Below are 20645 nucleotides of genomic sequence, written 5' to 3'. Positions count from 1 at the left end.
CTGGCCGGCTAATTTTTTTTTTTTTTTTTTTTTTTTTTTTAAGATAGAGAAAGTCCCTCATACTGAGGAACCTTGCAAAAAGAACAGAATTCCAATTGGAGGATCAAGGAATCTGAGGGAGGCAGCATGCTTACAGTGTTCCTGGGATTTTTACAGGAACTACAATAGAAAGTTAGGTATGAAATTATATTGAAAGAGGAAAGCAGGACTGCTCAGGTTTGGAGGTCATGGGGAATTCCAGGATTCAGTATGTGGTTTCTCTCTTATTTTTAACTTCTGCTTAGCAGTAAAACCACACCCTTCCTTCTTCCTGAAAGTAATGTTTAACTTCCTCTCCCTGCAGCATTACACTCTATGTAATGGGAGTGGGGTGGAGGAAGAGTCTCCCAAAGTGGTTGGATCTCACTGTTCTGCTGGAAGAGGAGCAGGCAAATACATTTTTATGTGGTATAAAGATTATTTCCTGCTGCTTAAGACAGAGCAACTTCTGGATGACATTTTGGAATGTATTCTGTGGCTCGAATAATTGTTGGTAAAGATGTTGAGCCTTCTCTTTTCTTGAGAGGAGTTGGGGTGCTTGTTTTTATACTTGGAAAGGGAGACTCGTATCTCTTGCTTTTTTCTTTAATTAAATTTCTATTTTTTACATTAGGACATGATAGCCATCTTGCTTCTTTCTTTAAAAAGCTGCCGGGAATGGGAGTTTCCAGTGGTAGTACTGCATGAAGATTCATGAGACTATAAAGCTCTTTGTAAACTCCCCAACTTAGCCCTTCCAACTTTCCTTACATTTTTATGGCTTTCCAAAAAGGTTGCATGTAGGGGAAATTATCTAGGTCTGTACTGTTTATTCAGCGTATAGTTTTTGAGCACCTGTTATGTGCAGGCACTGCTCAAGGCACTAGGGAATATATCACTAAACTAATCCCAAAAACCCTCTGCCCTCATGGAGCTTACGTTCTTATGTTCCAGAGACCCTGTCTGCCAGAGTTCCAGGCCTGATTTTCAATTTTGAGGAAAGTGCTAAGACTAAAGAGTGATATGGTTCTTTTATGAGTACTGACACAAGGACTCCAGGCCACACATATCTTCTTGAAAGCCCTCTTTCTGTTTGAAAAAAAGATCATTTGTGTTTGGTAGAGCAAAAGAAGGCCACAAAATGAATTGTCTTCTTGTGGACTGTGTTTCAGAACGGCCGGTTTGTGGGCGATGCTGACCTTGAGAGACAGAAATTTTCAGATTTGAAACTCAACGGACCCCAGGTAATTCTTTGGCTCAAGACGTGGGTTGCTTCATTCGTATTTTCTTATTTCCCCAGCCTATAAGAGCATATTTGTGTCTTGTAAAGTGCCTGGCACATTGTACACACTCGTCAATTAGTTTCTTTCATTTATGAAAACAAAGAAGTGGAGGTCCAAAGTATATATGTAGTTTTGTTTTGAAATGAATTTTAATGACCATTGATCTTTATGACTATTCCTTTTCCCCACTGCCATCCCATTTGATCCCTAAGTACTGCGTTTCTTTTCTAGAGACAGTAGGCTTCTACTCTGCAGCAGAAAACGCTACCTAAAATCTGGCTGGTCTTGAGCCTTTTAGATAGTATCTGAAGAGTAACATAAAGCCAGTCAAAAGATGGCTCTTACTGGGATTTTCAGGTTTGTCTTAAAAGTTCTTTATTTTTGGCCAGCTATGGTGGCTTACGCCTGTAATCCCAGCACTTTGGGAGGCTGAGGTGGGCAGATCACCTCAGGTCAGGAGTTCGAGACCAGCCTGACCAACATGGAGAAACCCCATCTCTACTGAAAATACAAAATTAGCTGGGCATGGTAGCACATGCCTGTAATCCCAGCTACTCGGGAGGCTGAGGCAGGAGAATTGCTTGAACCTGGGAGGTGGAGATTGTGGTGAGCTGAGATCATGCCATTGTACTCCAGCCTGGGCAACAAGAGCAAAACTCCATCTCAAAAAAAAAAAAGTTCTTTATTTTAGGCTGGGCACGGCATCTCATGCCTGTAATTCCAGCACTTTGGGAGGCCAAGGCAGAGCAAAACTCCGTCTCAAAAAAAAAAAAAATTCTTTATTTTGGCCAGGCATGGTCGGCTCATTCCTGTAATTCCAGCACTTTGGGAGGCTGAGGCTGGAGGATTGCTTGAGCCCAGGAGTTCAAGACCAGCCTGGGCAACATAGTGAGACCCTGTCTCTAAAAAAAAAAAAAAAAAAAAATTAGCCAGGCATGGTGGCATGAGCCTGTAGTTCTAGCTACTTAGGAGGCTGAAATGGTAAGATTGCTTGAGCCTGGGAGGTTGGGGCTCCAGTGAGCTATGATCATGCCACTGCACTCTAGCTTGTGTGACAGAGTCAGACCCTATCTCAAATAAATAAATAAAAGTTATTTATTTATTGGGTGAGCTGCTCTTTTGAGGGGTCACTCAGATATAGATGAAATTGCAGTTAACACAGTTCATGTTCCCTTAGATGACCACAGCTGGGAAGTTAAATCTACTGTCTGTCACTTGGATGTTGGTGTGGCTATAATTAACTCAGTTCATGTTTATTAAATGACTACAACTGGGAAATTATGTCTGCTGTCCTTTTGTACAAGTTCAAAAGATGACAGCCACCCATCTAAAAATCCTGAGGCCTATAGAAGATGCATGAGGAGTCCCTGTTTCCAGGGTCACTACTTACGCTTCTTATTAGGATGGCTTGTTAATACATAGTGCTTAATAATAGTTCCTTCTCTTTTCTCTTTTGCATATAGGATCACAGTCACCTTCTATATAGCACCATCCCCAGGATGCAGGAGCCGGGGCAGATTGTGGAGACCTACACGGAGGAGGATCCTGAGGGAGCCATGTCTGTCGTCTCTGTGGAGACCTCAGATGATGGGACCACTCGGCGCACAGAGACCACGGTAAACTAAGACGTGTGTAAGATCTGGAAGTGATAAGAGGTCTTTTATTCTCTATTAGGGGAGGAGTTAAGCACTTAATTAAAATGGAGGACTGATATGCCGTTTTTGATCTGATTGCATAAAGTGATCTCTGGCCAGATAGAAAGGATGAAGAGATATGGGGAAATCTAATGGCATAGGGAAGAGAGAAGGTATATCAAGGTCTATAGTAGCTTCCCTTATAGGCATAGTTACTGTCAGGGCAATTTTCCTACTTGGGGACTTCCTACAGGATGGAAAGAAAGATAGATGGTAGGCCTTAAGGCATTTCTAGGTAAAGTGTCCTAGGGATGTAAAGGTTTGTTTCTTTTAGTGTGGTATAGAATTTAATTGTTCATGGCTGGGCACGGTGGCTCACGCCTGTAATCCTAGCACTGTGGGAGGTGGAGGTGGGCGGAAGGTCAGGAGTTCGAGACCAGTCTGGACAACATAGTGAAACCCCGTCTCTACTAAAAACACAAAAAATTAGCCAGGTGTGTTGGTGTGTGCCTGTAATACCAGCTACTCGGGAGGCTGAGGTAGGAGAAGGACGTGAACCCGGGAGGCAGAGATTTCAGTGAGCTGAGATCACACCATTGCACTCCAGCCAGGGCAACAGTGCAAGACTCCATCTCCAAAAAAAAAAAAAAAGAAGAATTTAATTGCTCACTTCCTTAATTAGTTTTTCTTTTTCTTGTTTCCTACTTGCAGGTCAAGAAAGTAGTGAAGACTGTGACAACACGGACAGTACAGCCAGTTGCTATGGGACCAGACGGGTTGCCTGTGGATGCTTCATCAGTTTCTAACAACTATATCCAGACTTTGGGTCGTGACTTCCGCAAGAATGGCAATGGGGGACCTGGTCCCTATGTGGGGCAAGCCGGCACTGCTACCCTTCCTAGGAACTTCCACTACCCTCCTGATGGTTATAGCCGCCACTATGAAGATGGTTATCCAGGTGGCAGTGATAACTATGGCAGTCTGTCCCGGGTGACCCGCATTGAGGAGCGGTATAGGCCCAGCATGGAAGGCTACCGGGCACCTAGTAGACAGGATGTGTATGGGCCCCAACCCCAGGTTCGGGTAGGTGGGAGCAGCGTGGATCTGCATCGCTTTCATCCAGAGCCTTATGGGCTAGAGGATGACCAGCGTAGTATGGGCTATGATGACCTGGATTATGGTATGATGTCTGATTATGGCACTGCCCGTCGGACTGGGACACCCTCTGACCCTCGTCGGCGCCTCAGGTAGGTAGGAATAGGGAAGAGAAAAGGGTTTTTCCAAAACCAGGGGTAAGGGGTAGCTTTTCCTTCAACTTCTAAGAGCTTTTTGGGATCAGAGATACTTGTGGCCTCCTCCCCTCTGCTTTTTTTTGGGGTGAAAGGCTACCCCATTTTTCCCTTTTCTGACTTGGCTTAGTATTGACTTGCTATATATATAAAATATAAATGTATATCTGTATAATATAACTATATATATAATTTTTTAAATGAAAATAATATATTCTAATTTTATTTTTTATTTATTTATTTATTTTTTTGAGACGGAGTCTCGCTCAGTCGCCCAGGCTGGAGTGCAGTGGCGCGTTCTCGGCTCACTGCAAGCTCCGCCTCCCGGGTTCACGCCATTCTCCTGCCTCAGCCTCCCAAGTAGCTGGGACTACAGGCGCCCACCGCCACGCCCAGCTAATTTTTTTTTGCATTTTTATTAGAGATGGGGTTTCACCGTGTTAGCCAGGATGGTCTCTATCTCCTGACCTCGTGATCCACCCGCCTCAGCCTCCCAAAGTGCTGGGATTACAGGTGTGAGCCACCGCGCCCGGACTTCTAATTTTATTTTTTAGAGACAGAGTCTTCCTCTTTCACCCAGGCTGGAGTGCAGTGGCGCCATCTTGGCTCACTGCCACCTCCACTTCCTGGGTTCAAGTGTTTCTCGTGTCTCAGTCTCCCTAGTTGCTGGGACTACAGGCAAGCACCATGACGCTCGGCTAACTTTTATATTTTTAGTAGAGATGCGGTTTCACCTTGTTGGCCAGGCTGGTCTCAAACTCCTTACCTCTGGTGATCCACCCGCCTTGGCCTCCAAAAGTGCTGGGATTACAGGCGTGAGCCACCACGCCTGGTCCACAAGTTGTTTTCTATAATTTGAATATATGGGCCAGGCACAGTGGCTCATGCCTGTAATCCCAGCGCTTTTGGAGACCTAGGTAGGTGGCTCACCTGAGGTCTGGAGTTCGAGACCAGCCTGACCAACATGGAGAAATCCCGTCTTTACTAAAAATACAAAATTAGCTGAGCATGGTGACACATGCCTGCAATCCCAGCTACTCAGGAGGCTGAGGCAGGAGAATCATGTAAACCCGGGAGGCGGAGGTTGTGGTGAGCCAAGATCGTGCCATTGCACTCCGGCCTGGGCAACAAGAGCGAAACTCCATCTCAAAAAAAAAAGAAAACAACTTGTGATTGTTATTAGTCTGTGTCCTGAAGACTGAATTTTGCTTCTGCTTCTATGCTCAAGTTTTTGCTGTTTCTGGCTAAGATGTGACCCCTTTTTGGTGTTAGGCAGAGGATTCTGATGTCTGGGGCCATGGAATTCTTGCTCACTTCTTCTTGGGAATTTCTTTAGCTTCTGGTTTGGTATTAAGAACAGAGTCAGTCGGACATGGTGGTTCACACCTGTAATCCCAGCACTTTTGGAGGCTGAGGCGGGCAGATCACGAGGTCAGGAGATCAAGATCATCCTGGCTAACATAGTGAAACCCTGTCTCTACTAAAAATACAAAAATTAGCCGGGTGTGGTGGCTCGTGCCTGCAGTCCCAGCTACTCAGGAGGCTGAGGCAGGAGAATCACTTGAACCTGGGAGGCAGAGGCTGCAGTGAGCCAAGATGCCGCCACTGCACTCCAGCCTGGGCAACAGAGTGAGACTGTCTCAAAACAAAACAAATCAGAGTTGAAGGTTTTAGGAATACAGGACCAAAAGAGATAGTTAAGGATATATATAAGAACTTTCTTGTGGTGTTTTTAATCCCAAAGTTAAAAACAAACTTTGACCTCACAAGGGCCTTGACATTCTGTGCTTAGGGTCTTATTATTTGATTGTAAAGTGAAATTGTGGTGGCATCCTTGAGTGGGGGTTGGGGGGTACATTAGCAACACTCTGAAAGGTCACTAAGCAGCTGCCTACTCTGACTTTACTACTTGTCCCTGGAGATTTCTTTGGTGATGTGAAAAAGGAGTGATTGATGTTTGGACTGGTATATGGTTTGCCTTGTTGCCTTGAGAGAATGCTTTAGAATGGGATCGACAGACCCCTGGAAAGGACCATGTAGAACTATTTTAGGCTTTGCAGGCCATGTATCATCTTTGTCATATGTTGTTGTTCTTTTTTTCAAACAATCTTTTAAAAATATAAAAAGCATTCTGGGGGTGTACAAAAACAGGTTTGGCCCATGGGCTGCCAATGCTGCTTCAGAATAAATTAGAAACAGTGTTTTCCACGCAAAGAGAAATGGTAAGAAACAAGGGATGATTTATGGTTGTCTTGATGGTAAGGATATCCTAGCAGCTGTTGCTGAATTTCTCTATATGGGGTCATGACCTTTTAAAGCAAATGCCTTGGTGCTAATTTTCTTCATATATTAGGTAGCTTTGGTTAAGAGTGAACAGGGCTGGGCCCAGGGGTAGAGGCCCCATTATCTAAGACTGAGTCACTCACCTTTCAGGTGTCTTGGATAGCTAATCCAACTCCCATGTGAGTCATTTTTATTCCTCCAGGAGCACCAGACCTCGGCTGGTGCAACCTAGAACAGTGGTAGATAACAGCCATCATTGAAGCAGTCTGTCCAGGGTGTTGGCTCTACTGCAAGTCTGCTTTTTCTAACTTCCTCATTAGTAAAGAGTGATTGGACCCAGATGGGTGTGGGTGGCCAGGTCATTCTCTGCCGTCCCTAGTTGTGCTAGTTCACATAGAGTTTTGGGCCGTTCTTGGGTTTGTTCCAGGGTAGCAATGGACTTGGAAACCTGCTTGACTAGCAAGAATATTTGCTGCTTCCTGTTCCAGGCTAGAAGAGTAATACGAGGTCAAACTTAAACAGTGAGGCAGTGATTAGTGGAAAAAGCACTGAACCCTGAGACCTTGGTTCTAGTTGTGCCTTTGCCACTAGCTAAGTAGCCTCAAGCAAGTCATTTGGTCTTCCTGGGCACAGCTTTGTTACTTGTAAAACAGAGGAAAGAATGCCCAATCCACTGCCTCTATATAGAAAAAGATATAAGATAGAGTTATTTGGAAATTTTGGTTATGGTAATTGTTCTTATAATTTTGTATATTAATAATAGAGGTTAAGCATGTTCAATACGGAGCCTGAAAAACCCAGAAAAGCATACCATCTATTAATAAAGAACCACTGTTAACATTTTGGTGCATATCCTTTGAGGTTTTTTTATTGTACATGTAACTGTATCCTATTTTCCCTCTACAAAAAGGGAATCTTAACATACTGCTCAATAGCCTACTTTTAAAACTTAGCTATCTAAGCTATTCATTTTGTTTCTGTGTTTGTTTGTTTGTTTGTTTTTTGAGATGGAGTCTTGCTCTGTTGCCCAGGCTGGAGCGCAGTGGTGCGATCTCGGCTCACTGCAACCTCCACCTCCTGGGTTCAAGTGATTCTCCTGCCTCAGCCTCCCAAGTAGCTGGGATTACAGGTGCCCACCACCACGCCCAGCTAATTTTTATATTTTTAGTAGAGATAGGGTTTTGCCATGTTGGCTATGCTGGTCTTGAACTTCTGACCTCAGGTAATCCGCCCACCTCAGCCTCCCAAAGTGCTGGGATTACAGATGTGAGCCACCACGCCTGGTCCTGTTTCCGTGTTATTTTAAGACCATCTTGGTCATGTTTTACTAAATACTTTGTCCATCTGAATCACTGTTGCATAGTTGATGTTGATACCTGTGAGGCAGCCCTTCTGCTCAGGGCAACTTTGAGTATTTGGTGACAGTGGGAGTGGTTTTGTAGAACAAACAAGGGCTTATTTGGAGAGCTCCACACAATAGATTCTCCTCTCCTGTGGGAGCCAGAAGAGATGAGCTCACAGATAATGGGTTTCTTTCTTCCTGGTAGTTATGAATAAATAATAGTGTGACAGACTCACCCTCTAGTGGTTGTTGGTAGTACTGAAACAGGAAGAATTGTCTCCTGGTTTGATTTTTCTTACTTTCAATTGCTTTCTCTGTTCCTAGTGGCTGGGCTTCCCAAATGTGATGTTGGTGAATAGGCTCAATTTTGAAAGAACTGGAGGTACTGTCTTTAGAAATTGGAGGATGGAATCTTACCGCTAACACATTTGTTGAGTAGCAGACATGACCTTGGGATGACTGTGAAAATTACTTTTCAAGTTTATACCTCATCACTACCAAACCCAGATCCTCCTATAATGTAGCAGGAAGCCCTTTATTAGTTTTTCTCTATCAATCCATCTTTTATAATTTCCAAAATAGGATAAGGAGAAGCTTAAATATGAAATGCATTTAAAGGTCTTAACCCGCCAGTTGTTTCCTGTGTGTAAATGCCTAATTTCCTGTTTGGTTAAGGAACTGTTCTCAGACTTCTGTGGCATTGAGTCAGTTGCTTTGGTTAATTCTGCTTTTTGAGAGTTTATCCTGATCTCTACCTAGAAAAGTTAATAGCTGTCAGGTATCATTCAAGTAAATGATAAATAATAAGGATTTGGTTCTTTCTTTTTGATTAGCCTCTCCTGAATGCTTGTTACTTTCTAAGCCTGCAGACTTCAAAGAAAAAAGTGTAGTTTTAATTAAATTGTAGGTGCCTTTAAGATTATTACCTTTTATTTTTCCTAACCCATTGAGGAAAATTGATCAGTATATTATTCATGCAAAGGAGAGAGAAGATGAGCACACTGAAACTCCAGTTAATCCTGCTTTGCAGATGAGGGTAATGGGAATATCCAGGAAGCTAGCCATAATGACTTGATGTATTCTCTTGGTTATTCCAAAACTTCTCAGGAGCTACGAAGACATGATTGGTGAGGAGGTGCCATCGGATCAATACTATTGGGCTCCTTTGGCCCAGCATGAGCGAGGAAGTTTAGCAAGCTTGGATAGCCTGCGCAAAGGAGGGCCCCCACCTCCTAATTGGAGACAGCCAGAGCTGCCAGAGGTGATCGCCATGCTTGGATTCCGCTTGGATGCTGTCAAGTCCAATGCAGCTGCATACCTGCAACACTTATGCTACCGCAATGACAAGGTGAAGACTGACGTGCGGAAGCTCAAGGGCATCCCAGTACTGGTGGGATTGTTAGACCATCCCAAAAAGGAAGTGCACCTTGGAGCCTGTGGAGCTCTCAAGAATATCTCTTTTGGACGTGACCAGGATAACAAGATTGCCATAAAAAACTGTGATGGTGTGCCTGCCCTTGTGCGATTGCTCCGAAAGGCTCGTGATATGGACCTTACTGAAGTTATTACCGGTGAGTTCTAGGCCTAAGGAAAATTGCTAAGTCACTGTTACTCTCTAGTGATGTTAAGAACTAGAGGGATTTCCAGACCTTTTACTTTTGATGAAAGGTTGTGAACTGGTGGCCTTGGGTCAAATCCATCTCACAGATTTGTTTGGATCACACAGCATTTTTGAAATTTTAAAGAACTGGTTGCTGATGTTTAAAATTCAGAAGATTTCACTTAAAATTCCAGATTCTTGGCTTCTATTAAAAATGTGGAAAAGTTGTTAACAATGGATCTCTTTTCTTTCCTAGCAGTATTTGGTCTGAACTGATTGGAGCATGTGTTCTCTAATTTACACTAATCTCCAACACATTCTATTATCTGACCAACTACAGCCGTTTAGGATGTTGTTTCCCAAACATGGAGCTGTCAACTGCTCTTTTTTCACATGCTTGTAATTTCTTTTAAATATCTTCCTCTCTTGACTCACCTGCTTGGCCCATATAGACATTTAAGCTTGTGGTCCTTGCTTTATTTAGAGCAGTAGTTTTTCAGATTGTGGGTTGTGATCTATTTGTGTGATCCATTAGTGAATAAAACACAATTTTGTGGAGCATAATCAGCATTCCAAGGGAAAGGAATAAAGAAAAAGTAATATAGACCATTGCTTCTCAGTTGTGGGCCATTTTGCCTGCCCTGCCCTGAGGACATTCGGACATTTGTAGTGTTGGAGATGTTTTTGGTTGTTATAACTTAGAACAGGGGAGAGGGAGTGCTACTGGCATCTAGTGAGTAAAGGCTAGGTATACTGCTAAACATCCAGCAATAGACAAGACAGCTCCTCATAGCAAAGAATTATCTGGCTCAAAATGTCAGTAGTGCTGAGGTTGAAAAACTCTGGTATAGATAGATCGGAGAGCATTGCTTATCGTTAAATATTGCTTTACAAAACCTTATTTCATGATCTGTATGTTTATTTTGAGCTGTAATGTAGAACATGTTTCTTGCTGAGGTTCACAAACAAAACTTGAATATTACTACAAGGTATTTGGTCACTGGGGAAGACTGAGAAATGATATAATAGGGGATTCTCTTTGATGTTCTTCAGACATGTTGTCTTGAATGCTCAAGAGCCATCTGATGAGTTGTCTCTTCCAGGAACCCTGTGGAATCTTTCATCCCATGACTCAATCAAAATGGAGATTGTGGACCATGCACTGCATGCCTTGACAGATGAAGTGATCATTCCTCATTCTGGTTGGGAGCGGGAACCTAATGAAGACTGTAAGCCACGCCATATTGAGTGGGAATCGGTGCTCACCAACACAGCTGGCTGCCTTAGGTAACAATAGGGGCTTTGAGAATATGAAGGTGAATTTTTGAGGACTGACTTAAATTTCCTTAAAAAACAATTAAAATTCTTTAGCCTATTCTTTAGCCTCCATTCCTATCTGTATTGCATACTGTAACTCCAACCTGTCTTTCTACCTTTGTTGCTATTCTCTTATGCGTACCACATGTACCTATGTCAGTTTTCTTGCTGTTCCCCACACATCCTCTTCACTTTTATGCCTCTTTGACTTTGTTCATCTACTTTGGTAAGCTTTTGTTCAGCATCTACCACATGTAAGGTGGTCTAGTCCTGGACTTGTCTGTGTCCTTGCCCTAGTTATCTGTATTTCAAGTCAGGCTGTGATAAATGCAGCAAAAGGGGTACAGAGCACTAGGAGGTTAGGGCATGGGTGAGGAAGGTCTGTTCTTTCCGTGAATGCCTTTCTCTTCTTATTTATCTTTTTGTAGTTAAACTCAAGTGCCTTTATTTTATTAAAATTTTCCTGACTTATTTTTATATCCTATACATGCTGCTATATAAGCTGTCTCTCTTTGGAATACACCTCTGTGTGCTCTGTTCTACGTATGTATTATACTTCCATACAAGAAGTGTATATTCCATCTTGAATTACTGCATCTGGTATATATCATTAACCCCTACCCCACAGTGATACAGACATTCAGAAGGCGGGGACTGTTAATCAACTTTCTCTGAACTGCAGTACCTTGCTTATGATAAGTATTCGCTATTATAGTGAGTAGAAAAAAATATTCAGGAATCTTGTAGGTGTTGAGGGATATTTAAGGGAGGATTTCTGGATTTGAGTCATCTTGAAGCTTCTGGTTTCCCCTCAGGAATGTAAGCTCAGAGAGGAGTGAAGCTCGCCGGAAACTTCGGGAATGTGATGGTTTAGTTGATGCCCTCATTTTCATTGTTCAGGCTGAGATTGGGCAGAAGGATTCAGACAGCAAGGTAAGTGCTTGTCTTACCTTTAATGACTGAGTGAATTCCATTCACCAGAACTATGAAGTATCTGTAGGTCAGAGACCTATCATCTCAGGCTTTCAAGTAATGTTAACTATTTTTACTGGCCCCTACCCCTTATTTTTGAGACAGAGTCTTACTCTGTTGTCCAGGCTGGGGTACAGTGATGTGATCTCAGCTCACTGCAACCTCCGCTTCCTGGGTTCAAGTGATTCTCGTGCCTCAGCCTCCCAAGTAGATGGGACTATAGGCGTGCACCACCACGCCCAGCTAATTTTTGTATTTTTAGTACATTTCACCATGTTGGCCAGGCTGGTCTCAAACTCTTGACCTCACGTGATCCATCCACTTCAGCCTCCCAAAGTGTTGGGATTACAGGTGTTAGCCACTGTGCCCAGCCAAGCCCCTACTCCTTAAAGTGGGCATTCAACTTAAAAGAAAACATGTGTTTTGTTCGTTTGTTTGTTTTTAGAGTTGGAGTCTGGCTCTGTCGCACAGGCTGGAGTACATTGGCATGATCTGGGCTCACTGCAACCTCTCCCTTCTGGGTTCAAGCGATTCTCCTGCTTCAGCCCCTGAGTAGCTGGGATTATAGGCACCTGCCACCATGCCCAGCTAGTTTTTGTATTTTAGTAGAGACAGGGTTTCACCATGTTGGCCAGGCTGGTTTTGAACTCCCGACCTCAGGTGATCCACCTGCTTCAGCCTCCTAAAGTGCTGGGATTACAGGTGTGAGTCACTGTGCCCAGCTTTTTTTTCTTTTTTTAAAAATCTGTCACCTATATATTTTAAAGCTGCTTAGCTGTCTTCCAAAATTGTACATTGTCTAAGTAGTAAGAATGATGATCCAAGTTTCAGTCACACACCAAATAGTGGCAGAAGCCAATAAGTCCATAGTTGGGCCTTCCATTAGCCTGAGGCTACAGGGATTTCAAGAAGCCTGGAGCGCTTAAGAGGCATCCTGAGAAGTTATGGATTGGGTTATGCATTTGAATATCAACATTTTAATACCTGAGTCATGGAAACCTGTGGAGAAATCACAACAGACATTCTTTTTTCTCATTGGCCCTTTTATCTTGTGTACCTAAGCTTGTAGAAAACTGTGTTTGCCTCCTTCGGAACTTATCATATCAAGTTCACCGGGAGATCCCACAGGCAGAGCGTTACCAAGAGGCAGCTCCCAATGTTGCCAACAATACTGGGCCACATGCTGCCAGTTGCTTTGGGGCCAAGAAGGGCAAAGGTGAGTCTTGGTTCCTGTTTCTTAATCTTTATTGTGGGACAGGGAAAGGAAGGAACACTTTAGCTTAAGATACAAAATACTTGGCAAGCAATATGGGAGTCTGCCTGGTTACAGATGTCTTTTTGCTTTGCTGCTTCTCCTGTGTTGTGTGCTTCATTCAAGGTTTGGTGGTGGGGTGATGGTGGTGGTGTGTTGGTGGTGATGGTGGTGGTGGTGGTGGTGGTATCAATGAGTGGGGCAGTGGAAAATGAGAACTCAACTAATCTGGGACCTTCTTCCCCATACGTCCTTTGCATTTTCTGTGTTTTTCTTTTCTTCTCTGTGCTTCCCTGCTTATTTGCCCATGATTCTGCTGACGTCTTTCTCCTGCATTTTTCTTATTTCTTTTCTCTTCTCTGCTTTCTGCCTTGGGTGATGCACTGGAAGATGAGTGGTTCTCCAGAGGTGAGTGGAGTCTTTTAAGGTGCTTATCTACTTCTAATTTGCATGTTTTGGTTTTAGCTTCCCTAGTATGTCCTTGCCTAACCTTTCCCTGTCTATGCATGTAGGAAAGTTCAGTTGAGGAAGACACTGAAACAGGTTTAGCTCTTTGGAGCTAATAGCTCATGGCATGCTGTTTCTGGGCAGCAGTCCCCATTATCAGAGCTCAGGACAATAGCATCAACAATGGTCATCCTCATCTTACCTATCTGCTGCCTGTTTTCTATCCTTGTTTCTGAATAGTCCCCTGCTGGAACAAGTTGCCCCCACCTGCCCTTTGTCCCTCGTGGTGCATCTGTGATCAAAAGGTTCTGACCGAAGAATGAAAAATGTGCCAGGTGGAATCTTTTCTATTTTAAACTGACTTACCCCTTTTCCTGCCCTTTTTCGTTTTTATAGGGAAAAAACCCATAGAGGATCCAGCAAATGACACAGTGGATTTCCCTAAAAGAACGAGTCCAGCTCGGGGTAAGTTATCTTCTCAGTCTCCAAAGGTCTCATAAACATAGTACAAAGATAAGATATTTGGTAACTTAACAGCAGACTTTATGTAATATGTTTATTGTCCTCTCTTTTCCAACTTACAGACTGAAATGATTGTGAAAGTATTGGGAAGCTGTATAGTATTACAGCAGTAACTTACAAAGGACTACTTGTTAAGGCAGTTATTCAGGTTACTTGAGGATAGAATAAGGTCCTGATGGTAGTCTAGAGCAGAAATTTGGGAACCATAAATGACCACTACAGTGCCTGAGACTTAAACCTCACTTTTAAAAGAAGCTCCTTTACTAAGAAAGATACTTTTTAGGCTGGGGGCGGCGGCTCATGACTGTAATCCCAGCACTTTGTGAGGCTGAGGCGGGCAGGTCACCTGAGGTCAGGCGTTTGAGACCAGCCTGGCCAACATGGTGAAACCCTGTCCCTACTAAAAATGCAAAAATTAGCTGGGCATGGTGGCGGGTGCCTGTAATCCCAGATACTCTGGAGGCTGAGGCAGGAGAATCACTTGAACCCGGGAGGCGGAGGTTGCAGTGAGTTGAGATCGCGCCACTGCACTCCAGCGTGGGCGACAGATAGAGACTCGTCTCCAAAAGAAAAGAAAAGATAATTTTTACACTTTACTATAAGAAATTTGGATCTTTATATTCATCAATACAGTGAGTCCAAAGTTCACAGCTCTCCATGGATATAAAAATTATAAACGTTTAATCTGTAATGGACCGTCGTAGTAATTGCAAAGATGGGAAGAATGACTGGGTTAAGTTAGAAATAATTGATTTGAGATGAGGAATTTTTAACCTTGAGTGCTGTCAATGAGCTAAATGGAGCCCCTGAGCGCTCATGGTAGAACCAAAGGCAAAGCTATGGGAGAGGAGGCAAGAAGGAAGGAAAGAGAGGAGTTGAGTATAATGAGTTGATATTTGTTCCAATCTTACCATGGATTCATTAGTCTTTTTTTTTTTTTTTTTTTGAGACGGAGTCTCACTCTGGCTGGAGTGCAGTGGCGTGAACTCGGCTCACTGCAAGCTCCGCCTCCCAGGTTCACGCCATTCACCTGCTCTTAGCCTCCCGAGTAGCTGGGACTATAGGCGCCCGCCATCACACCCAGCTAATTTTTTGTATTTTTAGTAGAGACGGGGTTTCACCGTGTTAGCTAGGATGGTCTCAATCTCCTGACCTCGTGATCTGCCCGCCTTGGCCTCCTAAGTGCTGGGATTACAGGTGTTGAGCCACTGCGCCTGGCCTCATTATTCTTAAGACATGGAATTTGGCCTCTAAATTTGCTGTAGAGAGTGTGAGAGAGTTTAGGGAACCTGATGGTATAGAACATCAATCGGGAGTATTAAGGCTGAACTCCAGCCAGCTAGAGCCTGGTTTATTGGTACTGATTAGCACCTTCTGCCTTCTTTTTCTCTTTTGTGCAGGCTATGAGCTCTTATTTCAGCCAGAGGTGGTTCGGATATACATCTCACTTCTTAAGGAGAGCAAGACTCCTGCCATCTTAGAAGCCTCAGCTGGAGCTATCCAGAATTTGTGTGCTGGGCGCTGGACGGTAAAGTACCTTTTAGAAAATGGATTTGGAGATGGGAAAACTTAGATAACTAGTTTGCTGCCATTTGTAATTTGTTCTACCCCTTTCTATGTGCTATTCTAGTATGGTCGATACATCCGCTCTGCTCTGCGTCAAGAGAAGGCTCTTTCTGCCATAGCTGACCTCCTGACTAATGAACATGAACGGGTGGTGAAAGCTGCGTCTGGAGCACTGAGAAACCTGGCTGTGGATGCTCGCAACAAAGAATTAATTGGTGAGGAGTTGAATGCTAACTATTACCTCAAAATTTAGTACAGTGTTTGTAGTCCAGCAGATGCCTATAATTTATTGAATTTATTGAAATGACTGAAGGGAAGGACCCTCCCCCGCTTCATAGTTCATGAATGCGAGAGTTGGTAAGGGTTTTAATTTAATGGTTCTTGGAAAGCAAACAAATGACAACTCTTCAAAAATAGAATAATAATTGCTATTATTTATTGAGCACTTACTTTGTTACTAGGCATTGTTAAATGCTTCTGTGTTTTCATTTAATCCTCACCACTTTACAAAGGTCCATTTTTTTTTATAGGATAAGGAAATTACTTAACTCATGGAAGTTAAGTAAATTGCCCAGAGTTAATGTAGCTAGTTAGTAGCGGAGCCCAGTTGTTTATTTATATTTTAAATTCATAATAACTCTTCTATCAAATTATTATAATATTCAAGATAATTTTCATTAGAGTATCTGAAAGGACTGTGTAGCTTATCTAATATACAGTATTTATACTTTCAATGTGGTTGAAGTAGAAAAGAAATAAAGGAATAGGTAGGACAGTAAATCCATGGCTATTTCAGGTCCTTAGCCCTTTTGAGATGATAATCCTATAGGATAATGAATTTGATTCTTATGGACAGCACCTACACTTGATATGATTAATGCAATTAAGTATAATGTAAGGCTCTTCATGACCTGACTTGATCTTTTCTCCCTGTATACATTCTTTCTGACTAGGTAAACATGCTGTTCCTAACTTGGTAAAGAATCTGCCAGGAGGACAGCAGAATTCCTCTTGGAATTTCTCTGAGGACACTGTGGTCTCTATTTTGAACACTATCAATGAGGTTATCGCCGAGAACTTGGAGGCTGCCAAAAAGCTTCGAGAGACACAGGGTATTGAGAAGCTGGTGTTGATCAACAAATCAGGGTGAGCTTACCACCTAAAATTACAATCAGAAGAATTTGAGTGAGTGGGGAGTTGTTTCCTTCTTTTGGTTACTAAGAAAAAGGAAGCCGGGCGCGGTGGCTCACGCCTGTAATCCCAGCACTTTGGGAGGCCAAGGTGGGCAGATCACGAGGTCAGGAGATCGGGACCATCCTGGCTAACATGATGAAACCCTGTCTCTACTAAAAATAGAAAAAATTAGCCAGGTGTGGTGGCAGGCGCTTGTAGTCCCAGCTACTCGGGAGGCTGAGGCAGGAGAATGGTGTGAACCTGGGAGGCGGAGCTTGCAGTGAGCCAAGACCGCGCGCCACTGCACTCCAGCCTGGGCGACAAAGCGACACTTCATCTCAAAAAAAAAAAAAAAAAAAAAAAAGGAAATTTCCCCTTATTTACATGTAAAGTGTGAAGAGCTATTGCTCTATTACCTGTCTTGATGTTGATCCATAAATTAATAGGCTCTTATGTCAGACTTTTTTTGTGTCACTATTTGGGGTAGAATACAGGATTTGGTAAAAATTTGATTTAACCCATTTTGGCATTTATATTCTTGTTTGAGACAGAGTCTCGCTCTGTCACCCAGGCTGGAGTGCAGTGGTGCAATCTCAGCTCACTGCAACCTCCACCTCCCGGGTTCAAGCGATTCTCCTGGCTCAGCCTCCTGAGTAGCTGGGACTACAGGTGTGTGCCACCATGCCCAGCTACTTTTTTATATTTTTGTGGAGATGGGGTTTCACCATGTTATCCAGGATGGTCTCCATCTCCTGACCTCAGGTGATCCACCTGCCTTGGCCTCCCAAAGTGCTGGGATTACAGGCATAAGCCACCATGCCCTGCCCCTGGCATTTATATTCTTATGTTATTAGACGATATAGGGTCTAAGCTTTTTTCCTGGTCTTATATCCAAATTCCATATGGTGTTACTTTCCTCCAAAGGAACCGCTCAGAAAAAGAAGTTCGAGCAGCAGCACTTGTATTACAAACAATCTGGGGATATAAGGAACTGCGGAAGCCACTGGAGAAAGAAGGATGGAAGAAATCAGACTTTCAGGTATAGTAACTTTTGAGACCAAGACTTTTACTTTTTTTTTTTTTTTTCTTGGTCCCAGGATAATGCTTCTGTTGTCTTTGGTTTCTGCTGTTTCACCATCATGTTAAATCTATTTTTTTTTTTCTTTTTGGAGACAGAGTCTTACTCAGTCACCCAGGCTGGAGTGAAGTGGTGCAGTCTTGCCTCACTGCAACCTCCACCTCCCGGGTTCAAGTGATTCTTGTGCATCAGCCTCCCCAGTAGCTGGGACTACAGGCGCACACCACCATACCCAGATGATTTTTTGTATTTTTAGTAGAGATGAGGTTTCACCATGTTGGCCAGGCTAATCTTGAACTCTGAGCTTAGGCAATCTGCCTGCCTCGGCCTCCCGAAGTGCTAGGATTACAGGCGTGAGCCATTGCACCTGGCCTCATGTTGAATCTATTTTTGACCCATATTTCTTCATTAGGAATTATCTGGCCAGGCGTGTTGGCTCAAACCTGTAATTTGAACACTTTGGGAGGCTGAGGCAGGTGGATTGCTTGAGCCTAGGAGTGTGAGACCAGGCTGGGCAACATGGTGAAACCCATCTCTACCAAAAATAGAAATAAAATAAGTAGCCAGTTGTGTCATTTGCCAGTAGTCCCAGCAACTCAGGAGGCTGAGGTGAGAGGATCGCTTGAGCCCAGGAGGTGGAGGTTGCAGTGAGCTGAAATCACACTGCTGCACTCCAGCCTGGGCAGCATAGCTAAACCCTGTCTCAAAAAAAAAAAAAAAAAAAGAAAAAACATTTGGTTTACTCCTCAAAAGGATGATGTGTCTACAATTCATTTGTTGCTGACACAGCTCAGGCATCCCTCTACGTCATAACATACTTTAGATGCAGGTGATAATGAAGGATGATGGCCTTTTTGCCCAAATCTACCATCGCCCTTTGAGAGAATTTTTACTATTCTCTGAAACTGTATTTTCTTCTGATAGTATCAACATTTGGATCCTTTGTAATCTCCTGTTCTGGAACACAAATAGAAGCCATAATATCCTAGTTTGTTTCACTATCTAGGTTATTTATTCAACTCTTATGAGTTGCTTTTTTGTAATTCTATTTGGGAATAGGAACCTAGAGGTTTATGCCCATTAGAGCATAAGATATGGGTGAATTCAGTATTCTGTGATATTATTGCGTTTGTGTTTGCCTCTAGGTGAATCTAAACAATGCTTCCCGAAGCCAGAGCAGTCATTCATACGATGATAGTACTCTCCCTCTCATTGACCGGAACCAAAAATCAGGTGCAGTATCCAGAAGGCACACCCTCTCCTTTTAGCCACTCTTGCTGTTCTAGGTGGCTTACTAACAAATAGGATATATATTATTTCTGAATTGGGTAGTCTTTTGGGGGAGGGGAATAATTCTCCACTCCAGGATCCTAATGCAGAAATGGGTAGGTCTAAGCATTAGAAATTAAAACAAAACAGGTAATTAGCCTGAGTGTGATTCCCTTATCATTGCTTGTGAACTTAAAACACTGGAAAGTGAACTCTAGTCTGTTTTCTCTATTTTTTCTCCTTTTAAATTTCCATTTAATACCGAATATTATAATAGATAATTACTATTTTAAAATTACAAAATATAAACAATCAGAAAAATAACAAAAAATCACTTGTTTCTATTATCCAGAGAAAACCACTTGTATCTTTTTAAACATTTTTACCATGTGAGCAAACACATTTTTCCTCTGAGATGAATTATATATTTTGTTTTGTAATTTTTTTCTTTTTCACATGAAGTGTATATTGTGACCATTATTATCTTAATCACACTTGCCTTTTTCCTTGATTATTGGTTCTTAAAGTGTGGTCTGAGAGTCCCAAGACTGTTACCATTTGTACTTATGGCACAGAAAGCAGTGATGCTTCTGGTGACTTAGCAGTGACATAAAGCTGAATGAGTCATTGTAGTCTTCATTGCCACTCACATAGGTAAAAGCAGAGAGCCATTTTCACTTAATTGGAGAAGAAAAAAAATCAGGCCAGGTGTGGTAGCTCATGCCTGTAATCCTAGCACTTTGGGAGGCTGAGGAGGACGGATCACCTGAGGTCATGAGTTTACGATCAGCCTGGCCAACATGGTGAAACCCCATCTCTACTAAAAATACAAAAATTAGCTGGGTGTGGTGGCAGACCCCTGTAATCCCAGCTACTCAGGAGGCTGAGGCAGGAGAACCACTTGAACCCAGGAGGCGGAGGTTGCAGTGAGCTGAGATCGCACCATTGCACTCCAGCCAGGGCAACAGAGTAGAGACTCCATCTCATAAGAAAATAAAAATCACTTTTATTATTTTTCTACCCTTGAGTATACATCTTTTTAATATTCTGTACTGATGAAATAGCATATTAAAGCATGATGGTTGTCTTAAGGAAATGTACTTATGTTATTGTTTCAGTTACTAGTTAGACTAGCCACTTTTTAATTGCTTATTTATTTATTTTGAGATGGGGTCTCCCTATGTTATCCAGGCTGGTCTTGAACTCCTGGTGTCAAGTGATCCTCCTGCCTTGGCCAAGTGTTGGGATTACATCTTGCACCCAGTCACACTAGCCACTTTGTTTAATGGAACACCATTTTTACTTGGAAAAAAATGTCTGGTAGACAAAGGGATTATTCAGATGTGCGCATTTGGCAGACATTTCCTCAAAAAATGAATGCGATAAGCTTGTTGCTTTGAGGAAAAGAACACAGTGTTTGCTGCCTGAGCTTTCAAGTGGAAATTGTAGTTTTGAAAAACTTTTATTTGCTACTGTGAGCCTGGTAACTTCCCAATACTGAAAAGACTTTTCTAGGCTGAGTGCAGTGTCTCATGCTTATAATTTAAGTACTTTGGGAGACTGAGGCAGGAGGATCATTTGAGCCCAGGAGTTTGAGACT

At 42.8% G+C, this 20645-nt stretch overlaps 1 protein-coding gene across 20 annotated transcripts in view; it reads left to right on the top strand.

Moving 5' to 3' along the window:
* Positions 1-20645, top strand: part of LOC105496075 (catenin delta 1) — a 58584-nt gene that overhangs the window by 31880 nt on the left and 6059 nt on the right. For 12 of the 20 annotated variants that reach the window (XM_011766133.3, XM_011766130.2, XM_011766122.2 and 9 more), the window contains 14 exons: positions 1191-1262; positions 2765-2917; positions 3647-4182; positions 8957-9420; positions 10553-10736; positions 11582-11699; positions 12801-12954; positions 13381-13398; positions 13834-13902; positions 15360-15487; positions 15590-15740; positions 16479-16671; positions 17623-17737; positions 18922-19009. In XM_011766133.3, the coding sequence (XP_011764435.2) occupies positions 2801-2917; positions 3647-4182; positions 8957-9420; positions 10553-10736; positions 11582-11699; positions 12801-12954; positions 13381-13398; positions 13834-13902; positions 15360-15487; positions 15590-15740; positions 16479-16671; positions 17623-17737; positions 18922-19009 (2335 nt within the window). In that variant the 5' untranslated portion in view covers positions 1191-1262; positions 2765-2800. The remainder of the gene's footprint in view (positions 1-1190; positions 1263-2764; positions 2918-3646; positions 4183-8956; positions 9421-10552; positions 10737-11581; positions 11700-12800; positions 12955-13380; positions 13399-13833; positions 13903-15359; positions 15488-15589; positions 15741-16478; positions 16672-17622; positions 17738-18921; positions 19010-20645) is intronic. The other 8 variants (XM_011766134.3, XM_011766132.2, XM_011766127.3 and 5 more) reach the window with 1 other exon arrangement.

The sequence above is a fragment of the Macaca nemestrina genome, chromosome 12 (genome assembly GCF_043159975.1).
Source record: "Macaca nemestrina isolate mMacNem1 chromosome 12, mMacNem.hap1, whole genome shotgun sequence".
NCBI classification, from domain to species: Eukaryota; Metazoa; Chordata; class Mammalia; order Primates; family Cercopithecidae; genus Macaca; species Macaca nemestrina.
The sequence above is the reverse complement of the archived record's forward strand: the minus strand, read 5'-3'. Positions and strand labels throughout refer to the sequence as shown.